Here is a 15,980-nt window from a genome sequence, read left to right on the forward strand (position 1 = left end):
ATACTGAACTTACCTATAGTACATTAGTTTCACAGCTGTGATTCTACTTAAATATCTGCTTCTAGGAGGATTTTGTGCATAAATTCTTGTTCTAATTGTAGTAATAATCCTTCAGTGTTGGAAGAGAATACCGTCTTACAAACCAGCTCTGATGACAATGAAGAGAGACTGAAGAGTTGACCGTGACTAGAAAGCTTCTGGCTGTAAAAACACTCTGCCTAATGAGAAATGTTTTAATAATCTCTTGTAAGAAAATTGCTTTGTATATGACTACAAAAAGAGATGAGTGCTCCAAACACACAAAATAAATATTTGGTTAAATCTGTAACTTTGCAGGAGCGTTAAAGTCATTTGCCCCATCTGCAGTAGAAATCAAACTATTTCCCTGTCACCAAAAAAATCAGTAATCTATGCAATAAAGCCTAAAAGAAGTTATGAGAAACCAAAAAAGAACTTCAAACACACATCTCACCCTGCTGCAGGGAGGCAGTCCATCCCAGTAGCAGGACTTTGCATTTACGCTCACTGAATATCATAAGACTTCTCCTGGACCTCTCCTCTAACCTGCCCAGGTTATTAAATTGTTTGCTTAACTAACAGTGTTACAGTGCCTTTAACTCAATGTAAGCAATATACCACAAACGTACGAGTCACATCATCTGAATAACCATCGTTTTCTTTTGGGCTGTTGCACTTCACTAAGAAGAGCAGCTTGCATTTATCTAACATTTTATCGTGTTTTATATTCATATACTTGACAAATCCTATGAATTAAGCTTTGTATTATGTCAACACTTCAAATAAGAAACACTACCTTACTATATCCTTACACAGATATATAGAGAGGTAAAGATTCAGCTGACACTACACAGAAGACTTATGCTGAGATCAGGAGGGAACCCCGTCCCGTTCTCTAACTCCATACTAATCCTCATCCCCTTCCAGTCACCCCAGATCTTCAGCACGGGATACATCTGTGGGACAGACATTCTGTTAGGAAGCTATTATCAAACTTACTGCTCTTTTTCAGCGCAGTGCTGTGAACTGCAGATGGCAGGAGAACTACCAGAATGGTGGATAAGATGGAAATGGTTGCGTGGCTCTTGAAGAAGTACAACAAAACTCGATTCACTGGAAATACACTAGAGCTGAAATTTCTGTTTATAAAGCAAAGACTAACTTCTTGGGAATACTTGGTTCCATTGCATAACCAAGCTTGTTGATTACTGACATTAGAAACTTCATGTTAGTACTTGCTACCTGTCAGTGCTTGCCGTTAATGAACTTGGGAAATAGTAAGAAAAAAAAAAAAAAAAATCCCTGTTTTTCACTTGTCCATCATTCACAGTATACAGAGAGCAGTTCATTTGTTGAAATATAGGCAAATACATACAATTCAACAACAAGTAAATGAGTACACCAAGTTTTTTTTGACTTTCATTATGTGGGATTTGAATAGCAAACCCTGTCTGAACTATGTACCTTGTCTGTACAAAGCAGCCACTGTACCGCAGGGCCCTCGGATGCCCGGCTGTGATCAGATGCACTCAGACTTGCACATACAATACAGAACAAGATTAATTCTGGAGATGTGCTACGCTGTACACTGTCTCTTCCAGTTCTTCAGATACCTGTACATGCTGCAAGGAGCTCTGATTGCTGCCGCAGAACATATTTTATACTTCTTAGCAGTAAAGGTAATTCTCAGAATTTCCAATTAGGGGAAAGAATCCGATTTTGTGCAGAGAAGCATTCAGTTATTATGATTTATGACAACGTTTTTAAAAGTTGGATGCAGAATATTTTATTAACATAAACATCAAGCCCCTAAAACAGTTGTTTGCCATTTTCAGTTTCACCCTCCAGCAGAAGAAATAATATCCTTCTGATGTGTCTCCTATGTTATCCATATTGCAAAGAACTAACATTTTTTAATTTCCCACCTGCCCAAAAATACTGAAGGATCATACAACCAAACCATTTTTACTTTCTTTCCTTGCCTTGAACATCTCTCTCAGATCACATTCCCATTTAGATCAAAGTTCCCCTAACTTTTGCTTTTACAAACTACAGCTTTTTTATCTTAAATGAATCATTATTTCCTTGTGAGTTTAGGCCTAAAGTAGTCATAAAGATTCTAAACCATCTTCCCAAACAGATGCTTAAAAATTTTTAATTGCTGTGTCTCTTTTTAAAAACACTGATACAGAATGTTTTTATCAGTGTTTGTATCGGAGATCTTTGTATACCTATAGCAAACAGAAGGCCTTAATTACTGGTTTGATAGAATCACTGCAGCAAAAGGTACAGCTGCCCAGAAGTTGAACAAGTTATTTATCAGGTATCGACGATGAGTAACATTTGCAACACACACATATATGAGCAAAGATGACAATTTTTTTTTGTCTGCAAAAAATCCTCAGAAGTAAATGGCTAAATTATACACCCACAAAAAGACACAGAATGATAAACCGAAAAGCTCACATGAAAGTCCAGATCTTGCTGCCTCGAGTATTAAAACTGTTAAGTAAGTTTTTTTTCTTTTTGTTTTACATTTTTATTTTATTTGAGCAATTCATATTAAATCTGTTTTCAATCTCACTTTCATTATCGGTATAGGTTTAAAAAAAAATCAGATAGCTACACAGAACAACATGAATTACCACTAGAATTCAGGGTCTTGGCCTCCCAGTTTATCAGTAGTTCAAACCATAAACAATAAAAATACTAATAAAAATCTAAGGATAAAAATCCCTACTAAAAATCTTTCAGTACTCTTATTCATAAGCACCAAAATCATATTGTCCCATTTCTCATGCTCACCGGTCCAAAGATCTGCCCTACAATCTGATGCAAAATTGTAAATACAAACATGAACATATCCAACCATGCATTTATTCATAGCTTCTCAATTTTGAGGTTTCCTCCTCCTTGTTTATAGTTCCTTTACCAGGTTACAATTAATCTCTCTAGAGATTGCTACTGATTGCTCTGTAACTTCACGGTGCCAGTAAGATTCAACCTCCACTAACAGAAAGTGCATTTAAGCTCCAGTTAGTTCAAAACAAAGTAGAAACAAAGACTTTAGAAGAAAATGTACTTATCAACAGAGAAAAAAAAAAAGTTATCTTTTGCTAAGAATAATTTTAAAAATTTTATTTCCATTTGTGAAACAATTGAAACTTACATACAGAGTAAAATTTAATGAACTGCAATATATAAGTTCTTTCTTGCATTTTAAATATATTTCAATAAGATATATTTTTAATATCAGAGAATCAAATCCCATGTTCCCATACCAGACTTCCACCAGGCTGAACAAATTTTACTTTCACTGAGAGCACAGATAACAGAAGAATCACAGATGCATAAAAGGTGGCTGATATAGGAACTGATTAAAGTACAAAATACATGCAAATAAAGAGAAATGAGTCACTACCTTTCTTTTTGGAGTCTTTCTTTGTGCTGGTTTTAACAGCCACTTGAAGTTCTGTCTCAGTTGACATCCTATATCCTTAGTCCTCTTCACACAGATCCAGGATCTCGGTCAGGCTCATTTAGAACGTCTCTCCAAGAGAATAATTTAGCCTTTCAGACACTATATCCCAAACAGTTCATCTCATTCACTCCTTTTGAGTGCTGTTAAAGAAGGAAGCAAAATGTAATGGTCATTTTCTGAGTTTAACATGTAAAGAGAAAAAAAAAAAGGCAAAGCATTGCAAGCTTACTGAGGAAGAAACCTATGAAGTTCTCCATCCACAGAATCAATCGCCCACAATTTTAGAAGCTTAAACACAGTCATCTAGTCCTGCTTGAGATGTTTTGGCATATCTGAGATGTCTTCACAGGCTAGAGACACCACACAAGGTGTACAGAAGACCTTTACTTCTGGACCAGCAGCTGGAGGACAAAGACTACAATCCAGTAAGTAGCTGAAAATGTCACCAAAACCAAAAAATTCTAAAAGGACTCAGTTCTTAAATGCAACAATTCCAAGGTTAAAACATATTGCCAGATATTAAGTTCAGATTTTCACTCCACTAATGTTCTTTCAATGCTTTCATTCTCTAATTGTACAAAGACAAATTAAAAATGTATTCATTACTCATACTGAGAACATCATACTTTGCCCCTCCTCTTGCTTATGATGCTTCCAGTATAAAAGAATCCATCTCCATGTAAACAAAGCTGTAATTCTTAACACCCATCTAGTAACTTTTCTTGCAAAGAACTCTGAAAATACATTTAATCAAACCTACAAAATACAAATGATATAGCAAAAAGATAACATTTAGGGAGCAAGCTGCAGCTTTACATGACATGTATTTGTTGGGGAGATACACAAATGCGCGGGCTGGGAACCCCCGGCAGTAACTGCAGGAGTGTGCTGGCTGGGAGGCTGCCGGTGGGACCGGGGATGTGTGGGCTGTGGAGGCAAAGAATACACAAAGAATAAACAATCAAGCAAAGAACAAACCACAGCTCCAATTCTTACTGCTGGTCCTTCTTGCTTTGAAGGATGAGCCACCTACTTCAGCCAGTCTGTCGAGGGCAGAGGACCATACTGTCCCGAGTCTGTTTGCCATGATGCTCCCTCACTAAATGCATCTTCTTATTGCCCTTTCTTTTTGTGAAAAAGTTCTCATTATTAGCACAATTACAGTGAAGCCCATCCGGCCTGTCTGAACAACTGACCAATTATTAAATAAGCATTTAACAAATAAATTAACCCAGCATGTCAACTAGTTAGTTGGCCAGAGATTAACTACGGTTATAGTTATTTACTAATGTCCCTTCTCTGTCATTAAAGAAAGTAATACACTGCAAACACTGAAAAAATTTTGACAGTTTAAATCACTTTTCACAGTAAGGGCTGTGAATCCACTAGTACTTTCAAATCCAGGGTCTTTTAACATTTTAAAATGCTTCGGTAACGTTACGTTGCCATGCACCGTCTGAAGTGATTTAGTATTGCTGAAGTGTGTCAGGGGCTTTCTTTAATAAGCTCTTCAAATCTGTGTGTGTATTATAGAATATTCCAAGATAGCTTTTCAAAATCTGCTGAACTGATTTCGAAATATAAAATTCCCTGTTCCTACTCTACGGAGTCTGAATAAGTGCCACACAGCAAAAAGGAGGAAAACCAAAGCAACTTATAAATCAAAGATGCAGTACTTGCTAGGTACACCTGTCTTGGAACATCTGAACAAACTAAAAGCATTTTGGTTAACATTGCTTGTTAAGAAAACAGTAGAAAAGGACAAAGCAAATGAAGGTTGGTCACGGGGAGAAGAGGAATAAGGTAAGAGCCCCCGAGCTGACAGTCCCTCGGGGCCTGAAGCGCTCTTTGGCCAGGTCCACGGCCGGGGGGATGGATGTCCTTGCCCCGAGCCCGGCCACGCTGGGACACCACGTGCACCTACCAGCGCGTTCCACCTTCGGCAGGGCCGCGCTTCACTTGTGCTTGAAACACCCCAGCAACCAGGGAGAGGAGCGCTGCGGAGAACAGATGTCCCTTGCAACCCCCATCTCCTTCCCCTCCCCCTGCACACGACCCAATTTAGTAATATTTAGTTTTACGGCACAGTAGGGATGCATCAGTCTTTACAGCTCAGTGGCACTTACTTAAAGCATCTCTCCAGTCACAGCTGGATTGACAGTTTATTCTTCTAGGATTTGGATTTATATTTACCTAAAGGTTAACTGCATAACTTTACAAGCACTAACACGAACCACTTAACAAAAGGGAAATATTTATAGTAGGTGTATTTATTTTAAAAAATCAAAACAAAACAAATTAAACAAAAATTAAAAGAAATACAAAAATACCCCCAGGGTCATGAGTTAGGCAAGTTTTAATGTCTTAGAAGACTATTTTGGGTCCAAAGCATCAAGAATGTCATCTCCTGTTGTCAGCTACTTTCAACAGGATAGCTGAAAAAGTAGAATCTGAATGGCACTGAATATTTTAAAATAACAACATATGACTGCTATCTCATTTGAAACTCTCCAGACAAGCATCCCCTCGAGGCTATCCCACAGAGTAATACTTTCTAAAATAAACGCATGTCTATTTTTGGACAGGTTCACATATTGATTTACTTTAAAACCTAATCAGGTCATACTCTCACAGGCTCATAGATCCTTGAATAAAGTAATAGGTATCTTTGTAAAGGAGCACATAAACATCTGTCAGATGCAAGCTATAGTTCAAACTGAATTTGCTACAGAGACAATTCCTCCAAAAGTATAGGTCTTTATGTAAGCTACATTAGTAAACTTTCATATACTGTCCATATTTCAGGCGTTTATTACCCAGATGAGAATGGCAGTCAATCTGCTCCTCACCGCAACAGCTTTTATTGTCTCCTCCAATCTAGGTCACCATTGTTAAATACTACGGTCTTCCAACTGTGGGAAGTACTGCAGCATGTGTTTTATCAATGAAATGTTATTTTCTTTGATCAGTTCTGCCACATTTCTCTCCTTCCTCTAAAAGACAAAATTTTGTTAGCTGCATTTAAAAAAGAAAATCCATCACCTTACACGTATCTACTCTAACGATCTTGTGTGCCTTGTTACTATTCCAGCTATTACAATGTTATGTGCATGCCTCAGCTTTTCCTAAAGAGGATTGAGAGCTCTTCATTTTAACAAATACTGACATTTTCTGTTCCCTTATTAAGTGGCTACAGCAGGAACACAATCAGCGCATTCTGGAATTAACTGACTTTTAATTCCAAGAGGAGTCTTAAGCCTGCATTCTGTATTACTCCTACGCCAGTATAAAACCTAAAGCCTTAGTGAAGAAATATTTTTGTAAATTCTCTTTGCAGTTAGGATTAACATAGGCTGGACCTTACGTGCACAGGGAAATTAGTCCCATGCTCCACACATCTCCCCCCCACATTTGTAAAACAACAACTTCTGTCAAATCATTTCTTTTCAGCCATGCTTGAGCATGCTCACGAAGGGGTTATTAGGCAACTTCTCCTGGTCCGAGTTACAAAGGAGGTCAGACACGACAATCATAACACTTCCCCTCTGGCTTTAGAATACATGAATTTATTAATTTTCTTCAGGTCTTCAAAACTTAAGAAGTTCCCTCCCCTGAAACCCATTTCCATCTGCTTAAGTAAAGGAAAGGCAGTCTTAGAAAGGATTTGTAACTAAGCTCTGGCATTCCCTAGGTATTTAAGTTCTCCACAGTCCCAAAGTGGGATTTGACAAGAGGATGATACCTCCCAAACTTAGATCTGACAAAACAAAAACCATGCTACCATCCCTAGCTCTTGTTTTTATACCTCTAAAGTCTTGCAATTCATTTCCTTTCCTTCAAAGCACCGAATATAATGATCTGTAAGGGCACGTTGATGCCCATGATTTTGCAAGTGTTAAACAAAGCCAAAGCATGAAAGTTTGCCCATATAGGGGTAAAATATAAGTGACAAAATTATTTTTAAAGTGCTATGATCCTGGAAAACCAAAAACAGTTCAAGCACGAAGGACTGCTATCCAAGGAGAAAAATGTTACTCATCAACTTCTCACCTAACCACATAGTCTAACACCGAGAACTTCAGTGAGACCGCACACAAACAGACGGTGGAAAAATCCATCCTGGCTAGTTGTGCCCTCTGTACCCTCCAGAGAGAGGAGGCCATGAAGCCCTTTGGAGCTGCTCAAACTATTTTGTGCTCATCAGCTCATTTCCCTAACGGTCAGGTCTTGGGAACATCCAGTGGGAAGCTAATTGGTATCAGAGTATTAATCTTTTACAGAAGGCTCTATACTAATTCCAAACTAAAACCCAAGGGACTGCTCCAAAACCCACTGATATATTTCAGTTAATAAAGCCTATGAGTAAGAACCAGAAAACGAGGCAGATGAGGTAAAAGAGAAAGCTTAAGATACTAACACAGAGGAGAAAATGAGGATGAAAGAAAAGCAAACAGGAGAAGATGTCTCTATAGATATTTCATTAAACAAATCCTGTAACGTGTTTAGCAGCAAAATCTAAGTCAGCTCATGCATTAAAATTCTGGCTAGCCTGCAAAAGAAAACAATCTCCATTAGACTGTTGCATATGCCCAGTCCCTCTTTCCTAGTTTTGTCGTTTGCTCGCAGAACAGCATAATAAACTGTTCCCAGTGATAAAGTCAAACAACTCTCTGGCATGGCATGGCATGGCATGGTATGTCAATCGCTGCTTCTTCCTGCAATCTCTTTACAGATATTTCTGTAGCCTGTAAAGGTGAAAGGAAGTCTACTTCCCAAATAACTGCTTTTAACTCTTCCGATTTCAGAAAACTTTGTTCTCAAACCAGAACACTGAATTTCCCTTTGTATATAGTTGCTATTTGTGTAACTGTATTTATAAAATACTTTTATCTCCTGAAAACAAGAAGCTCTTTTTTTAAAAAAATCCAAGCCCTACATGTAACTAAGGCAAATAACACATTTTATTATTTTTTTTGTGGTTTACAATATATTTCATTATTCTATCTCTAGGGCATCTTTCAGGCATGCTACACAGTTCCTCAGATGGTGCAAATAGCACCACTGAAGCTGATTTACCACTGGAAGAGCATCTTGCCAAAAAATTGACCTATAAAATATTTCCAAAGTAAGAAGTTTATTAGTATTCCAATGACAGCAGGAATAATTACTAAAATTCCTCCTGGAAATCACTCCATGTAGTGGTGAATACTACATTCCACCTCACCAATTATTCACGAGAAGTGCTGTGAATTTTCTACTGCTGACTGGATTAAAAAGATGCTTTTCATATGAATTAATTGATTTCATCAACATTTTTAATGGGAAATTACTAACATTTCATTTTAATATCATAGTTTATATCTTATATTATAGAGGACAGCATTCTGGAAACAAAGGCAAAACAGAAGACATTGACCTTTCATTAACAGATTTTTTGAAATAGTCAAAAGTGTGCTATTTTGCATTCAGGAAAAACTACGTGATGTCCGTTCATAATCTCTCCGAGGAAGGATATTCAAATACTTTTAGGAAAAATGGCTAGATTTGAGCCGGTCACTAAACACCAATAGAAAAATATTTATATATTGTTCCTTCAATGCTTTCAACACAAAATTCATCCTCTTGAAAGAATTTCTATAACCACAATATAAAACCTTTAAAAAAAAAAAAAAAAAAAACCAAACAAACACAAAACCACACAAAAACCACCAACACAGAGAACCCAAGACTTGCCACTCTCCCCTGTTCTGCTCGATTGCTGACCAGGCCTCGCACTGCATAATCCCAGTGCTGCTGTGGTCCCTCCAGTTGGTCTCAGTCTGATTTCCAATAATCAGGTATCAGCTTCAACTTTGTGAAATAACATTTAACATCCCTTCCACAGGTTTTCTTAACACCTCTTCTTTGAGCTAGGTATATACCGTGGGAGCACCATCATGCAACAAGAGCAGCATTGCTTTTAGGAGTCTTGCAAGGCTAGAGGGGAAAGAATCAAACTCCAAATCTACTGGCACAGAAAAATAAAGGTTGGGAATCAAAATGGAAATGGCAATTATTAAAAACTGTCACGGCAGCACTGTATGCCTTCAATTCTGTGAGAAAGCATGCAAGTCTGCTGGACAAACGCGCTTGCAGCCTTGAACGAAACAAGTCAGTCCTGGAAAAGGCTGGACACAGACTGACTGACCCTGCCAACACAGCTCCAGCCCAGGCAGCTGGAAACAAGTAACAAGCCCCCCCCCTCCATGTGCTGGGGGTACAAATACAGCACACATTGCTCCTTTCAGTGCACTTTTCTGCTCCGAGATGCAAAACTCCACTCAAAGTGGAATTTGTAAGATGTTGCAGGGTATTATATAAAAAAGAGCACTGCCACTGAACTGAACAGGCTTAAAAACTTCACATCATTCCTCTGACACCGAGAGGCTGCTATGTTACCAGATAACATGGGACCTTGTCCAGATTGGACTAGAGATTCCCTGAGCTCACAGTGAAACTGAATTACCTAAATGCCTTTCCTATATGAATTGTGTTACATCAGGACTTTACTATAGCCAGATTACTACATTGCTGACCCTGAAGCAGAAAAGAAAAAGAATTTCTGATAACACTGTGTAAGAACAAACAAGAAACAAAACTCACATTTGCTACCAATACTGCCCAGGCACAGTCTGGCTGCGAGAGCGAGCTGCCATACCTCCATTAAAGTCAATAAAGTCACACCAGCACAAAATCAATAGCGTTACATTTGACTTATATTGGCGTAACTCCATTGATTTTAATGGAGTTGGAGTTACACCAATTTTATGCTGGTGTATCTGCATTAGTGTCAGTGAAGTTATGCCGGTGTGACTGATGTAAACACCACCGGACCAACCAACCCCTGTAAGTCTAGAATTCAATGCCATTAACTCTAAAGCAAGAAAATGCAAATCTGTACATTACCAAAGCAGGGTCTTTGGAACTTATTTTTGCAATGAAGAACTGTTCTTATGCAATCTTCTCAACACCAAAGAAAGAGAGTGAAGACTCAGAAGGGGAAAAAGGACAAAGTACACAGTTGGGATCACAGTATTCTGTAATTAGAGCTGTTAAATGATTACTAAAGCGCAGTGGTGCAATCATCACGCTGAAGGAAAGGGAGAAGTTTGCAGTCAGGAGCATCACCAGGGAGAAGGTAAAAGCAATGTCAGAGACATCACGTTTTATATTTAAATGCAAATTCCTCACAATCAGAATCTGTGCCTTCTAATTGGAAGAAAAGGTTATGGAATTAAATGTCTCACATCCTGGACAGCTCAGCATGTTTTTACATGGCACAGTAAGTTGAAGGCAACTTATTAATCTCCTGTCCTTTACAGAAATATCTTAATTCAGCTCTTCTTTTTTTTTTTTTTTTTTTTTTTTTTTTTTTTTTTTTTAATTTCAAGATTACTTTCTTAATACGGCAAGTGAGGCTGAACTGGGACTCACACTCTCATTCATTTTAAATACAGCACAATACCTACACAAGATCCAACTTAAGATATACTTTGAAATCTGAAGTAGAGCTTGAAGCAAGCTTTATACTGGCCTTCTTAGCAGACGTGAATTTTGCACCAACTTTTTCAGGTCCCTCAGAGATTTTCTAGGTCACATGAGTTAACCTATACATCGTGTCCTTCAATTTTCTGAATGCTTCCTGACACTACAGCAAAGCAAAGCAAACTTTCTTAATGTCAAGAACAAACCAAAAAAAAAAAAAAAAACTGAAAAAAACAAACAAACAAAAAAACTGAAAAAACAAACAAACAAACAAAAAAACCCCAAACAAACAAAAAAAGAAAAAAACAAAAAACAAAAAAACAAACAAAAAAAAAACAAAAACAAAAAAACAAAGAACCCTACCAAACAAAAAAACTGTGCCAGGATCTTTATTCTCTGATATTTTTCAACATTCAGCCCTTGTTCCCTGACAGTTAAGTATTAGGAAAACTAATCAGAGTACTTCACCTCGCTGTAAACGGACTTTTGATTTATTACACCAAACCCAACCACCAGACATCTACCAAAGTTCATTGACTAGCAGAGCAAAGGGGAAAAAGCAAAAAGCTTTCTAGGACTGTAAGTATGAATTTACACATACAAGAAAAAAATATTTTTACACTGTTTTTCCACAACCAACAAACATCAATATTTTAAATAGTCTAGTAAATGAGTTTTAGCTACAGCAATACTTTTGACAATTCCATTTAAATACTTCAGTCTTCAAACCAGCAATGTCAGTCATGAAGGTAATACCACATGACTGCTTAGACGAACAGCAGGCAAACTTCTGAACGATACCAAACAGAAGTATTTGAGAACAGCTGCTAGATTTTACTGGATAAATTTCAAACCATACATAATTTTTCTGAATTCATTTATCTGTTCTCATCTCATTTGTGAATGCAATGCCTTGTATCTGATTATGTTATACACTGCTCCACAAATGCCTCTGCTTTCTATCAGTAAGAATGTTAACTACTTTAAGAAGGTAGAAGCACATCCCATAAGAAGTCAGGCTCTACACATCTTCTGTTTGTGGGTAAGAATCATCAGTGTTTCTAAATAATAAAAGACAGCACTCTTCCCACTGCTGGAAAACAGACTATACAGGAAAAAATAACACCTGACAATCTAACCCTTGAAACTGTGTGGGCCAGGTGTTGTTTTCTGTATCATAATTCCATACAGAGAAACAGCCATACATGGAAACACAGTGGTCTCCACTCTGCTATAACCATGCAACTGGAGAGCTCTACATGAATGACCGCATCATGCACTTACAGAATCAGAGCCTAAGCAATCAGGTTAGGGACCCTGTAAAAGGAATTTCTTAAAAGAAAAAGAAAAATCAAGCCACTGACAGGCTAAAATGCCAGGAAAAAAACAAAAATGTTCTTGATTATTCAGATGGGGAACTCTTAAGCAGCTAAACGAGTGTACGGACCTGCAAAAGCGGTGATGCATCCCCAAAAGCATGCTTAATTTCTAAACGTTTTTTAAAATCACCCAAATAGCATGCAGTGAGGAACCATTCACCTTCTACTGTCATGCTACAGTTTATTCTCTCTTGGAAGCAATTACAGGACAAATGCCAAGCTACAGAAGGTATTTTTCCAGCAGCAGCATCTGGCTTCTTGGCAGACTCCTCAGGCAATTTTATTGGAAGCTTTAGAGATGCTATTGGGTCAGTCCTAGTTATATTGCTCATGAGCTGTCTGCCAGTTTCTTCTTCCTAGATGTCATAATCCCTCTGATTTACCTTGAAGGAATTAGCACACTTTTATCCATTTCAAAAACAGTTGACCTGCAAGGCATTTAGGGGCTATCTACAGAGACATTGTAAAAGTCACTGGTCTAAATCTGTGTACCTTCAAGCCAGCAGCATTTCGGCATCCATTGCCTAATTCATCATCAGGAAAACAAGTAAGCCAGGCAAAAACTGTGTGTGTGTCTTGAATGCATTCCTTATGAGTAAAGGAAAAAACATACGATGCATGAAAATTCATTAGTAAAAGTAAATTAAAAAAAAAAAAAAAAAGGCAAGCTGGGGCAACAGCAAAACTGTGCCTTCATTTAATATGAACTGCTCTCATAGAGTGCAGACGGTGCTGTGCCGCATCCTGCAGTAAGGGACAGGGCACGTGAAGTCAAGGAACGCTTCTGGCAGACAGCAAGCACAAATTGAAATACAAGGGGATCTTCTAAGTCAACGGAAGGAAAACAATTTCTGAGAATCTGCTTCGTGCAACTCCTCTGTTAAACGCAGTGCCTCGGAGGGCAGAATGGGCATGTGGAAGTAAAGACAGCCTACGTCCTTTGCTCTCCCCCCTGCCTGTCCCTTCCCCCTCTCCAGCCCCAGCAGCTAAGATCTCCATTATTCTGCAGCTGTGATCATGATTAATCCTCATCCAGAAGGATGAAAGACAGGATGCTGTTTTAACCCTCCCTCTTTGCATACCAACAAAATCAAGTCCACAACGAAAAGGCTTTATGTCAGTTTAGAGCAGTCCTCTAGAATTAATACAGAGAAAGGGGACAGCATGCTTTAGAAAGCACATTTGTAGTCCATAATGCAGGTGGGATCCTCATTTTTTAAAAGGCTTCGGTGCAATTACTTACAAGAAATATACTCTTTCACTGAAAAAAAAAAAAAAAAACAAAAACCCAAATCAGATATGTTCATGACTACTACTTTTATATGCCTGGATATCTTCTTGTTCTTTTTTTTTTTTTTTTTTTTTTTTTAAAAAATCACTTTCAAGAGTTTTCAGAGAGGTTAGAGTAAGAAACTCCCACAAAATCCTGTACCAGGTTATTTTCTAGGAAAAAAAGTCCTAATGCCCAAAGGTAAATATTACAGGTACAAGAAACTTACTCTATAATTTAATAAAGGGCTATGGATCTTGGATTTTCAGGAACAGGAGTACACTGAGCAACATAAGAGAAGATTGACAGCACTAAGAAAGATGCATATATCCAGGTCAAACAAAAAGCCAAACGGAACTCTGTCATCAGCAGAGCACAAGTAAATCCAACCAGACACAGAATTCAGACTTGGCTAATGCAAATTGACTAATATAATTCTATTTTATGCAGGGCAAAACATATTTTGATTACAGGCCAGTGGTGCTCGCAAATTCTAAATTTAGGTATCATTAGGGCCAGGTGAGCCATTAAGTGAACTAATGTGAATTGTATCTATATCAAAGACTTGTACTGTCCACAAATTAACTCAGATTCAAACCATGTATTCATTCTCATTACTTCATACATCTTTTGGATATCCCCATTCATTAATTAAAATTTCTGCAGAATCACAGGATGCAGCGACAATACAGCCTAGGTTTTGAAATGCTGTGCAAAAGCACACACTGAAAAATCAATTATTTAGGCTCCAGTACCTGAATAGAAGTTACTGGCACACTAGAAACCAAGCCATATTTTAAAGGAGACATAGCACAGATTCCCTTGTTTACAAACTTGTTTCTGCAAAGTACTAAGCAAATCTCAATGATCAGGTGAATATTTGAATACACACTGAAGACTAAACTTCCAGTGATGCCCTAGATTTCACTGACTACACAAATGAAAGTTGCACACACAGACAGACACAGTGAAGTCTAAAATATTTTTATAAACTGTCTTTGATTATACAGTCTCAACAAGGCCTGTAAATTAGAGAAAGCAATCAGGAATAACCATCAAATGAGTGCACTTCAGTACAGCAAAGAAAATCATTTAAAAATATAAGTAAAATGTCTACCTTGTACACTGCTCTCCTGAAATACCTGGTACACTTAAAACAATGTACATTATATTAAGGGATAACATAACCTAATCTGAAATAAAGACTCTGCTGTAATGCAAAACAGTTGTTTAGCAAGCCAAGTTTAAAGCCAAAAGGTGAAGAATACCTAATCTAATTAAAATGAGAGGGAAATTAGGAATGCAGAATTTCATTACTCCACTTGGAAGGTGGCTCTGACCACTGGTTAAGCACTCACGCCCTTGTGAAAGGGCCACGGGAACTCATAAATGACTACCAGTGGTCATTTGACTGGTAGTCATTTGGTCAAACAGCCAGGACCACCTCAGCTCCATTTCTCCTTCCAGCAGGGCACCCTTGGGAGCCACGTGCCCTCCAGCTAAGCCCAGGGAAGAACACCAGCTCCTGAATCACGGCGTTTCCAGCAGCTCCTGGGGAGCTTGTGAAAGCACAGGCCCTCGGTGCAGCATGGTGAGATTGTAGGTGATGTCCAGGTGAAGGCGTTCGGACAAATCCGTGTGCGGTGGAGTTATCACCTGCGTGTCTGTCGTGGTTTGAACCCGGCCGGCAGCCAAACACCACACAGCCGCTCACCCACCCTCCCCTGGGAATAGGAGAGGGAATTGGAGGGGCTAAGGGAGACTCGTAGGTTGAGATAAAAACGGTTTAATAACAGTAATACAATAAAACAATAACAACAATAGAAAGTATAAATGGGCAGGGCACAATGCAATTGCTCACCATTCACCGACTGCTACTTAGCTGGTGAAACAAAAAGGGGCCCAAACAATCGGCCTCAAACCAAAGTTGACTTCTGAGTGAATTCCCCGACCAGCAATCAGCCTCTTATCAGCAAACTGAAGCAACCAGCATCTTATCAGCACGAAAATGCAACCCTGGGAACAATCCCTGGGAACTATAAGTAAACAATAGGAAGTAACTATAAATCCCAAATGTAAAGAAAAACAGAAACTCCTCAGACGTGCCCGGATCCTGGCCAGATCCGGACATGCCTGAGTGAGGCATGTCAATCTACCAGATATCTCCTGTGCATTTTGTATAGACTTGTTTGTTAAACTGTGTAAAAGCCGGGCCCTCCCCCAGCACAGACGCAGACCCCACCCACGAGCGGACGCCCTGCGTGGGACTTCCCAGCTGCCGGGACAGGCTCTGCGACCCTTCGCTGGG

General features: G+C 38.6%; 1 protein-coding gene across 12 annotated transcripts in view; it reads right to left on the reverse strand.

The window, feature by feature from the left end:
* DAB1 (DAB adaptor protein 1) overlaps positions 1-15,980 on the reverse strand; it is a 470,931-nt gene that overhangs the window by 119,786 nt on the left and 335,165 nt on the right. For all 12 annotated transcript variants that reach the window (XM_033008814.2, XM_042785080.1, XM_042785108.1 and 9 more), the window contains one exon: positions 3,440-3,639. In XM_033008814.2, the coding sequence (XP_032864705.1) occupies positions 3,440-3,506 (67 nt within the window). In that variant the 5' untranslated portion in view covers positions 3,507-3,639. The remainder of the gene's footprint in view (positions 1-3,439; positions 3,640-15,980) is intronic.

The sequence above is a fragment of the Tyto alba genome, unplaced genomic scaffold, assembly GCF_018691265.1.
Source record: "Tyto alba isolate M040663 unplaced genomic scaffold, T.alba_DEE_v4.0 Super-Scaffold_1000006, whole genome shotgun sequence".
Classification (NCBI taxonomy): Eukaryota; Metazoa; Chordata; class Aves; order Strigiformes; family Tytonidae; genus Tyto; species Tyto alba.